Genomic DNA, 10,868 nt, shown 5'->3' with positions numbered 1-10,868 from the left:
TACCATGAAGACGATGTTTAAAACTAGGTTGATTTGTCGCGCACATACCTAATATTTTTATGCGGGCTGATGTCCACATTACTATTCATTCTTTGTGCTGTGTAACACAAGTCATGTGGAACCCAATACGCCAACAATGAACCCTTTACAATCTAGCTGCGGATCACATACATCTGAGGAGATAACAGGGAGGTATCTATGGCTTGAAAGTCACAGCTCACTGGCTAATTGTATGAAGGTTTATAATAGCATCATGGAGACAGGGCCCCTCCACCAATGTATGGTATCAAATATATGAAATCTTCCATGTGGATTTTTATGGTGAGGTTCTTTTCATCATATTCTCCATTTTAAGGGACATTTGTATCGGTTTCTCCTGGCCCCATCACAATTAATTGTGTTCTCAGTCCATTGCACAGTTTTGATACATTTGTTTCTTTGTTCCTAATAAAATCAGCAGAGTACTTTCAAACCCTGAGAGGCATATAATTACAGGAAGAAAACAGGCAAAGTAAAAGGTGCCAAATCAACACTACGGTGGGCCTTCATCCCGTGGTATTTAGCTCTGTATATTTTTTATTTAACTAGGCAAGCCAGTTAAGAACTAATTCTTATTTTCAACAAAGGCCTAGGAACAGTGGGTTGTCATTCTGCCAGCTCTGGGATTCAACCTCGCAACCTTTCGGTTACTATCCCAACACTCTAACCACTAGGCTACCTTCCGCCCCCTGAAGGAAATCTCAACCAGTGGCAGTCCACTTGGCAAAAATAATTCTAAATCACATCATTTCAAGCAGAGCATTCAAATGCCAGCCTGATGATGTACTGAAGAGCACATCCCCGCTCTCTGAGAGTGAAGACCAACACTATTTATAATGCACGGCTTCAGTGGCATCAGCCATTTCATTAGTCATGCTGCCCATGGCTCTTTCATCCAGCCTGTTTTCCCTATACAAGCCCTAAATGAGAGAATGATTACATGTTACTACATGGCTGGCAAAACAGATTATAAGCATTACAAATGGCAAACTGGAATATTTATTATCAAACAAATACCAAATGTACTTTGTAATACTTCAAACATGCCTGACAAAGGAAAAAATAAATAGTTCTGACGTGCACAGAAATTTACTTGAGGAACACGGTGGCTCTGATGATAAGGGCTTGATACATACAATACATTCTGGCCCATAGCTGTTGATATCACCTTGTCTGTCGGTAAAGATGAAAACAGCCCATACGGAGAAATGATTGGCCTGCAAATGCACAGCTTATTGATACCTCAAGGCCGCCATCTTCTGGTAGGCTAAATATTTCAGCTCAATAGAGAAATGAATAATGCATGCTTGATCCAAATTTCTTGTTGGATTTTACAGATGTGGTATGGATGTGACTTGTACTTACAAAGTATGTTTAAAATATTTCAGGGAAGGTTTCAAGAATTGTAGATGTTGAATAATGTAAATCATTGTAGAATATCCATTGATTTTAATGAGTTGGGTAAAGATATCATAGAACACTATAGATTTTTACAAAAAGTACATTCAGGAAGGAGAAATAGAGGGGCTACTCAAGTGCTTGAGCACCTAAAGCCTTTCATTGCAGGTGAACAAAGCTTACGACACGCATGAAAATATACAGTCACACTATTTTATTTTCTCTGTACGACCGGGCAAGGAAAAACAACTCCGACGACTCCTTTCGGCTGGCTTTTGGTTTGACTGTCCTGACGTCACGGAACACAGCTGAAAGCTTCTGCTGAAGCTGGTGCGCCAATGCCCCGTCCCAATACTTACAAATCAGAGAGCCACCAGTCTGCAACACCTTCTCAGCCAAGTCAATCAAATGACAATGACATTGTGATGAGTTTTTCATGGTCCATCTCCTTGAAACCACTGGCATTGGGTGCCATATCACTCATGATGACATGAGCCAGAGCACCTGGAAGAAGTTGAAGCAGCTTGGCATGTGTGACTGGGTCGGTGATGTCATGATTGGACAGGAAGTGAGCTCCATCTAGAGGTGCTATACGCAGAAGGTCAATTCCAACCACAGTGCAACGGGGGAATTCTCCATCTGGAAGTAACAAAACATGCAAGAGGTCATGAAGTGTAGAACTGCGGTCAGAACTAATTTTCACAGCTTCTTGTGCTAAAACAACATTGGATAACACTGTCAAGCCTTGACAATACATTTCACTGATGTTCTACAGATGATCCTAATGCTTGGCACAGAGCTCTCCATAAGACCAACAATGAACTTAAAATGTCAATGAGGCAACTGTACATTGATTCCACCCCCAAAAGTAACATTCATATTTATTAGAACAGCGCTGAGAAGGTTCAAGGTTCGGAGGCCAGTTTGGATCAATTTGTCCACTACTTCGACCAAATAAAACATCTTGTTGCTGAACTTAAAACCTCTCCACTGTCACTACCTACAGCAGCCTCCACTCCCTCTGTGCCCTAGAATGTAGTCCCCAGTGTCGCTCTTCCTCCCTCGCCTGCAGCAGACACAGCCCTGAGCATGCCTCTCTCACACGGGACAACAGCTGTACCACAGCATCTTCTAGAGGAGGAGATCAGCCTGGTGCTTCAGCATAGGGATGAGGTTTGGTGTGTGCATTGAATAATGTTGAGGAGGAAACCCAGGCTTTCAGGATAGAAGTGTGTAGACTTGGAGAGGAACTGTCCAGCACAGTCAACACTGGCCACATACACGACCTGCAGAAGGAGATACATGAGCTAAGGCAGGAATTTCTCAGCCGTAACCATCCACTCTACAAAGAGTCCCACAAAAACCAGGACAACAGCTGAATCAGAACACACCAACCAACCAACCAATGCACTGACCCAACTGACCACTCCATCCCCAACTCACAGCCTGTAATTCTCCAATCACTCCTGCCATCCTTCATAGACCGGACGAAAAACCAGACATTATATTAATGATGGACTCAAATGGAACGTTTTTATTAGAGAATAAACTTTTCCCAAATAAAAATTTGTCAAAGTTATGGTGCCCCAAAACAGAGGGAGCTTTGGAGATGTTGACTGTGGCCTAGCTTGTCTCCACCAGCCATATCATCATTCACACAGGGACCAATGACTTGTGTCCAATAGGAGCGAGTGGCCACATCACTAAGGGAAGTGATATAAAGGGCCTCCACCATCTTCCCCGTCGCGAACATAGTAATATCTACCCTGCTCCAGAGAGATTTCCACCCTGCCACCATCCAGAGGGTAAATGCCAGTCTCTCTCGGGACTGTGTGCCGAGGCCCAACATACACCTGACCCACCATCCCACCCTCAGCCTGGACTGTCTTTATGACAATCCACAAAGAGAGAGTCCCCACCTTTGCCAGGATGTTAAATGATGTTGCTCTGGGTGGCCATTCCACCGCACATGTGCAACAGAACAGGCACCAACTACCTGAGACAAATCAGATGCTCCTTTAGGCCTGCATCTGGTGGCGCCTCACAGAGATTGGAGAACAGCCAGCAACACTGCCCCCCCACACCACCCTCTACCAAGGAACTGCATACAGATACACTGAGCTATGCCCAAGCCGTACGCAGTCAAAGAGGCCCCATGCAGAGTTTGGAGCATCGCCGGCCACACTGCCCTCCACACCACTCTCTTCAATTACCCTTACAATCTCCCTCCCATGGTACCAGACCAGGCCCGCCTCAGCACAGCTCAACCAGACCCAGCACAGCACAGCTCAACCAGACCTGGCCTATCACAGCACAGCTCTACCATTCCTGGCCTATCACAGCACAGCTCTACCAGACCTGGCCTATCACAGCACAGCTCTACCAGACCTGGCCTATCACAGCACAGCTCTACCAGACCTGGCCTATCACAGCACAGCTCTACCAGACCTGGCCTATCACAGCACAGCTCTACCAGACCTGGCCTATCACAGCACAGCTCTACCAGACCTGGCCTATCACAGCACAGCTCTACCAGACCTGGCCTATCACAGCACAGCTCTACCAGACCTGGCCTATCACAGCACAGCTCAACCAGACCTGGCCTATCACAGCACAGCTCAACCAGACCTGGCCTATCACAGCACAGCTCAACCAGACCTGGCCTATCACAGCACAGCTCTACCAGACCTGGCCCACCTCAACTCAGCCCAGCTCTACACTGCACCGACCACTACTTTAGGGTCTAGTAAAACACAGTTGAGGGTAGTGCACCACATGATGCAGTCCACACCATGTATCATTCACATAATCAGCCACACTGTCCTCCATACCACCCTCCTCAATTCCCCCACATCCTCCGTCCCAGGCTAGTTTTGGTTACACTCCCTACTACCATCCCGGGACAGGCCTGGGACACACCTGCCCCCCATAGCAGCTCCAGCCCTGCAACAGGAGCCACAGCAAGGCCTCCTGTGCACACCCAGAATAGAGCATTGGCAGCCGCCTCCTTTGGCGGGAGCTTCATCAGGGTGGACTGAGCTCTGCCAACACTGCTCTCCCAGACCCCCCCCAGCCCCTGCATCCAGCGACTTGAGAGTGGTCTGTCAAATGCTGTCTACTCTGCTCTCACGTGGGTGGGCCAGAGACCTTGGCAAAGTCTCAGCTCACTCAACAAATAGCTGCAGATGACCCTATGCCTGTTATCTCTTATGGGACTGAGCTGAATACGCCCTCTGACTTTAAATCCCGTAGGGGTCTTGGGCTAATGCGCCTAAATGTGCAAAGTATGATTTAAAAAATGGACACAATTAACATTTGGGTGCAGGACTCGTGTCCTGACATTCTGGTTCTCTAGGAAACATGGTTAAATGGTTCTGTATCTGATAAAGACATTGAAGTAAATGATTATAATGTATTTACATGTGACAGATTACAGAAAGGGGGAGGAGTGCCCATATATGTCAAATCTATTTTCATGGTGTCCCAATCTTTAAATATTTATATTCCCCATAAATGTTAGCTCCTGGTTGTAGAAGTGCACATAAACCAGAATACACACTTGTTGCTGGGATTTACACCCCCAAGCTGCCATGGCAGATGCTATTGGTGCTATATCTGAGTGTTTAACACCTTTTTTTGTCCTCTGAGTTGGTCATTTTAGGGGATTTTAATCTGCATTGGCTATCCCCGGCCTCAAATCAATTTAAGAGCATATATATTGATTTGAATCTGACTCAACTGATCTCAAAACCCACACAAATAAATGTGAAAAACTCTTGTTTGATTAATTTAATTCTTCTCCTCATTGATTAATTTAATTCTTACTAATAACCCCGAAATATATATATTTTAGTATTTGCGTATATCTTGGTGATCATTGTCCCAAAGTATGTATTAGAGATACAAAACAGCAAAATACTAATCCTTGTTTAATTAAGAAGAGACATTTGAAAACATTTTCTCCTCAAGGGTTTTTAAATGACATGTTCTACTCTGATTTAGCCACCATTTCCAGTATTCCTGACCCCGAGTTGGAACTACTCTGATTTTAGAGCGTGCCAGAGTGTGCCAGAGTGTGCACTCTGAGTGTGCCAGAGTGCAGAATAACTGATGAATTTTGGAATGCTCAACACCCGTTAAATATGGCCGGTGTCAGTAAACCTCAGCAAAAAGTTGTATTTAAAATTGATGCCAGCAGGACAGTTACGGTTTCCAACTCTCTGAATACCTTAAAAACAGCCTAACCAGCTCTGCTAGGGCGAGAAAATTGTCAGAGTGAGGTGTTCTCTCATATATGCCTGGAAGTAGCTAGCCTGCTAGCTAACTTTAGCCAGTGAGCTTGGGCGCTTGACTGCCACTGTGAGGTCAGAACGCTCGGATCAACACTACTCCTCAGCCAGAGCGTACGGTGTGCACTCTGAATGCTCCGAGAGCGAAACGCTCTGAATTTACAAATGGACAATCTGAAAATGCTCTGAATGTATGAACGCCCAGAGCGCACTGAGCTCTCTCTGGCAATCCAGAGTGAATTTACAAACGCACCCCTGGTGAATCTTTGTTTTCATTTAAAAAATGTACTATCTGTGATGTGCTAGATGCCTTAAGATTGGGCTGATATGCTTGATCCATTTTCTGCTGCAGCTCTCTGCCCCCCTGATAGCTGAATCATTAACCCATATGTTTAACCTGATGATTATATCTGGTACTATCCCCAGGGTTTGGAAGAAGGCCCATGTACTCCCTCTTCACTAAGGTGGTGACCCTTGTGACCTAAATAATTATCAGCCTATTTCTAAACTTTCTTGCCTCGATAAAATTATTGAATCCTTGATTAATTCTCAGCTAAAAACTTTCTTATCTTTGACATGTATTCTAAATGTACATCAGTCAGGTTTTAGACCAGGTCGTAGCACTATCTCTGCTGCATCCCTAGTTATAAATGATGTGGTTAACTGTATGGATAAAAGGCAACATTGAGCTGCCCTCTTCATTGACCTTTTGAAACTGTTGATAATTCACTGCTAATTCAGAGGCTTTCATCAAGTGGTCTTAGACCAGGCTGAATGTAACTGGTTTAAAAATGACTTGACACATAGAACTTAATGTGTATCTACTGATGGTGTTAAATCAGGTTTTCTGGATATTAAGAAAGGTGTTCCGCAGGGGTCGATTCTGGGTCCTGTACTTTTTACATTAACAATATTGACTGTAAAAAAATATTTTACCTGCACTTGTACACCGATGATACTGTTGTGTATCCTATTGCCCCCACGGGTGACGAGGCTCTATCTGAGCTAACAGTCTGCCTTTATTGTATTGCAGAAAAACTTTATTGCCCTGAAATTAGTGGCCTACTGAATGCAGGTAAAACTAAGTACATGTTGTTCTCTAGAGCGCATAAAAATAACTGATGATTTAAGCATGCGTCCTTTGGATGGTTTTCATATTGATCGTGTCCCTGCTTACAGGGATAGATGAAAACTGTCTTTAAAAAGCATATTGATGAGTTAGTAAGAAGCTTCTTCTATAGAAATAGGTCCTGCCTCTCGCTAAATAGTAGAAAGCAGATTCTTCAGTTGACGTTCCTATTGTTCCTAGACTATGGCGACATCATCTATATGAACGCAGCTGCCACTTCATTAAAGCCATTAGATACAACTTATCATAGCGTACTATGCTATGCTTTATTACGGGCGACAGTTTTAGTAGCCATCACTGCATTCTCTACCAGAAAGTTGGTTGTCCCTCTTTGATGTCCCATTGCTATGTTTTCATTTATAAAGCCCGTTTACAAAAAGTCCCACTGTACCTAACATCTTGACTAAACTTTAGACATATGAGTTAGCACACCCGGTCTCAGGGATGGTTAACTCTGGAAATTAACTAAAAGCTAACTAAAAGCTGATTTACCCTTCTTGCACCTCATTTGTGGAACAATCTTCAAAATGTTCTTAAATGTGATGTTCTGGTGCCTCTGGGACGATTCAGAAAGCTGACTGAGGACCGTATTACTGATGAATGTGATGTTCTGGTGCCTCTAGGTCCATTCAGAAAGCTGACTGAGGACCGTATTACTGATGAATGTGATGTTCTGGTGCCTCTAGGTCCATTCAGAAAGCTGACTGAGGACCGTATTACTGATGAATGTGATGTTCTGGTGCCTCTAGGTCCATTCAGAAAGCTGACTGAGGACCGTATTACTGATGAATGTGATGTTCTGGTGCCTCTAGGTCCATTCAGAAAGCTGACTGAGGACCGTATTACTGATGAATGTGATGTTCTGGTGCCTCTAGGTCCATTCAGAAAGCTGACTGAGGACCGTATTACTGATGAATGTGATGTTCTGGTGCCTCTAGGTCCATTCAGAAAGCTGATTGAGGACCGTATTACTGATGAATGTGATGTTCTGGTGCCTCTAGGTCCATTCAGAAAGCTGACTGAGGACCGTATTACTGATGAATGTGATGTTCTGGTGCCTCTAGGTCCATTCAGAAAGCTGATTGAGGACCGTATTACTGATGAATGTGATGTTCTGGTGCCTCTAGGTCCATTCAGAAAGCTGACTGAGGACCGTATTACTGATGAATGTGTTTGTTTTTTAGGACCATGTTGTTCTTTCTGCTTGTGTTTATTTCTATTGTGCGTATTTTCTGTAGTTTATGTAATTCAGGGCTCATCTGTAAAAGAGACCTTGGTCTCAGTATGACTCCCTGATAAAATAAAGGTTAGATAAATAAATACAAATAAACATGGTAATCAAAAGAATGTCAGACGCAGGAAGATATATATTTGGCCTGGCTGGTAGGTTAATTATAACAGTATGTCATGTGTTAATCTGCCAGTTGGGTAAATACAGTACGTACTCACTAGCCGCAGTTGAGTTGACCTTGTGAACAGCGATCTAGCTCCAAGCACCCGGTGCAGCGCCACAATCTATTGCGTTGAAACCGGGTTTTAAACGTGTGTATGTATCTGTCATCAATCTCCAGCAGTTTGAAGGCGCTTCTACACCGGTAGTTGTGCACATGGGCAGCCTTCACAAAGGGGTCATTAAACTGCCGAACTATCCAGCGCTGATCAGCAGTACTCTTTCCTTTTAGATTATGCGCAGCCTTTTTTAGGAGATATACAGAGGTATGTATATATGATTTTTGTAACACTGAGTACCACATTATTTTGCTAAATGTAATGGCAACGATGTGCTAATGCTGCTGGCAAACAGCATTTCGTTCGATTTTGTAGTTGCACTTCCTGATCACATGAGTTTGTTGGACACGCTCGATTTAGTCAAAGACAGCCGACTCCGCGATTTAGCGCTCCCGGGAGTCCTGCAGGGCGACATTAGAATCACGCGTAATCCGCCAACCCGGCGCGCCGCGCGAGCTAAATTGAACGCAGCTAATTCATGTGTCCGAGAACGTCAATGATGCACATAATCTGCGCAGATCGATTTATTTTGGAGAAGTTATAACGGGTGGCAATTATTTTGTTTTCAAACGTGTTAAATTATATGAGGATGCGTAATTAAAGATGTTACCGTAATACTACAGCAACTGATATCACCAGTTATGGAATTGTTTGATATGTGGCATTATACTTTTGTTTCCAGTCGACAATATTTGAGGGTAACACATTTTCACAGATCTTTAACTAAAACGACCAACTTTATCCTATATTGTTTTTATCAATGTCGAATGCTACAGGTCAGTGCCCGACACATTGAATACGACCACATGGCAGTGCCCCGACACATTGAATACGATCACATGGCAGGCATTGCCACAGTCAACGCGGGATTGGAGAAATTCGTTATTTAATCTGGATAACTCAAATCTACGAAAACCATTTAAAGGACTAGATTGACAACCTAAAAGTTGCTATAAAGGCAAGTTACTTGCATGGATTTTTACTTCTAGTCTACTTGAAGAATGCAATAAAAGGCTACTTTAGTTTGCTGCTGTGCACTGTTGTAACGTCTTCTTGCGTACCAGAACTCTTACAAAAGTGTTTTGGCAGAAAATAACTTTACAGAATGCTGCTGAATAATCTGAAATGTATCATTTCTAGAGATACTGTAGCTTCGATGCAACCAAGAGAGTGAGGTCAACCATGGATTGTGGTCTACTGATTATTACACACTGATTATGTATATTACAGGTACAATGTTGACCAACAAGCTGCTGACCCTGGTGCTGGTGGTGCAGCCTGGACGGGTGCTGCTGGGCATGAAGAAGAGAGGGTTCGGAGCAGGGAAGTGGAATGGGTTTGGTGGCAAAGTCCAACCTGGGGAGACTATTGAAGAGGCTGCCAGGCGGTGAGATTGGTTGCAGTCCTCGGTAGATGCCTTGAAAGGTTTTCCTACTATTTGGTTGAACAATTTGCTAACATATTCCAGCACTGGGCAGCATCTGACACTACATACCCCCATAAATGTCATATTGTGATGTTACAGTAGGCATGGTCTGATTGCCTGTTATCTGAAGCCTACACACTTTCCTGCTACTTTCTCTCTACTTGCAAATGTTTGTTTTGTTTTTATTCCCCAGAGAACTGCAGGAGGAATGTGGCCTCACAGTGGATGCACTTGATAAGATTGGAAATATCAAATTTGAATTCATCGGAGAAACAGAGCTGCTTGATGTGCATGTTTTCCGAGCTGACAACTACAACGGGGAGCCAACAGAGTCGGATGGTATTCCTTCTCAATCTCATGCATTCTATGTAGGGCCAGGTTTGGAGACCAGGATAAACTCATAGCCCAACAGGCTATAATCATAGACCCCATAGTTTTCCTGGAAGAGACTGCTGACCCTATACTACGTGCCTTTTTATAGACATTTCTTAGACTGTTGTCTGACGAAGTTCACTAACTTATACCTTTTCTCTTATAGAGATGCGGCCGCAGTGGTTCGACTCTGACAAAATACCCTTCAGTCAGATGTGGGTTGACGATATTCTGTGGTTTCCACTGATGCTTCAAAAGAAGAAGTTCTTGGGCTACTTCAAATTTCAGGGTCATGACTTGATCATCGAACACAAGTTGGAGGAGGTAGAAAGGCTTTAAGACAGACTACTGGCCTCTGACTCATTCATACTGTCAAAGAGCATGTTGTCTACCTAAAACATCCCTGGAGAAATACTGCAGAATTCCTACTGATTCCAGCTACCCTTGTTCAGTGCCAAGAAATCCCCAGGTCTTTGTAAATTAACAAACACTTTGTTGCCAGTGACCATATGCCTGTGAATCAGTAATAATAATTCCCACTGAGCCAAAACTAAATACGGGATGTTTAAATGTTGCTGACATATGTATCCCATTCCACTATTGTGTTTATATTACATTAAAGTATGTGTGAATGCAGTGTGCTCTTTAGTAAAGAATGCATCACTTTATCAAACAGGTGGTATGGTAAACTGGAATGACAATGATT

At 43.6% G+C, this 10,868-nt stretch overlaps 1 protein-coding gene and 1 pseudogene across 2 annotated transcripts; one reads left to right on the top strand and one right to left on the bottom strand.

The window, feature by feature from the left end:
- Positions 1-1,630: 1,630 nt before the first annotated feature.
- On the bottom strand, positions 1,631-8,735 carry LOC109893345 (rRNA methyltransferase 2, mitochondrial-like; annotated as a pseudogene).
- Positions 8,461-10,803, top strand: nudt1 (nudix (nucleoside diphosphate linked moiety X)-type motif 1). Of its 2 annotated transcripts, none has more exons than XM_020486535.2 (4): positions 8,461-8,571; positions 9,595-9,751; positions 9,984-10,129; positions 10,329-10,803. In XM_020486535.2, exons 2-4 carry the CDS (start codon positions 9,600-9,602, stop codon positions 10,499-10,501), a joined length of 471 nt encoding a protein of 156 aa, XP_020342124.1. In that variant the 5' UTR covers positions 8,461-8,571; positions 9,595-9,599; the 3' UTR covers positions 10,502-10,803. The 2 variants fall into 2 exon arrangements, with proteins under 2 accessions (XP_020342124.1, XP_031683220.1); XM_031827360.1 differs by lacking the exon at positions 8,461-8,571 and adding an exon at positions 9,141-9,322.
- The last annotated feature ends 65 nt before the right edge of the window (positions 10,804-10,868 follow it).

The sequence above is a fragment of the Oncorhynchus kisutch genome, linkage group LG6 (assembly GCF_002021735.2).
Source record: "Oncorhynchus kisutch isolate 150728-3 linkage group LG6, Okis_V2, whole genome shotgun sequence".
Taxonomy (NCBI): Eukaryota; Metazoa; Chordata; class Actinopteri; order Salmoniformes; family Salmonidae; genus Oncorhynchus; species Oncorhynchus kisutch.
The sequence above is the reverse complement of the archived record's forward strand: the minus strand, read 5'-3'. Positions and strand labels throughout refer to the sequence as shown.

Bases quoted from the DNA above. Each gene is read 5' to 3' on its own strand.
- nudt1 (XM_020486535.2), top strand. From the start codon at position 9,600: ATGTTGACCAACAAGCTGCTGACCCTGGTGCTGGTGGTGCAGCCTGGA. The intron at 9,752-9,983 runs GTGAGATTGGTT...TTTATTCCCCAG, and splicing joins ATTGAAGAGGCTGCCAGGCG to AGAACTGCAGGAGGAATGTG. The intron at 10,130-10,328 runs GTATTCCTTCTC...TTTCTCTTATAG, and splicing joins GGAGCCAACAGAGTCGGATG to AGATGCGGCCGCAGTGGTTC.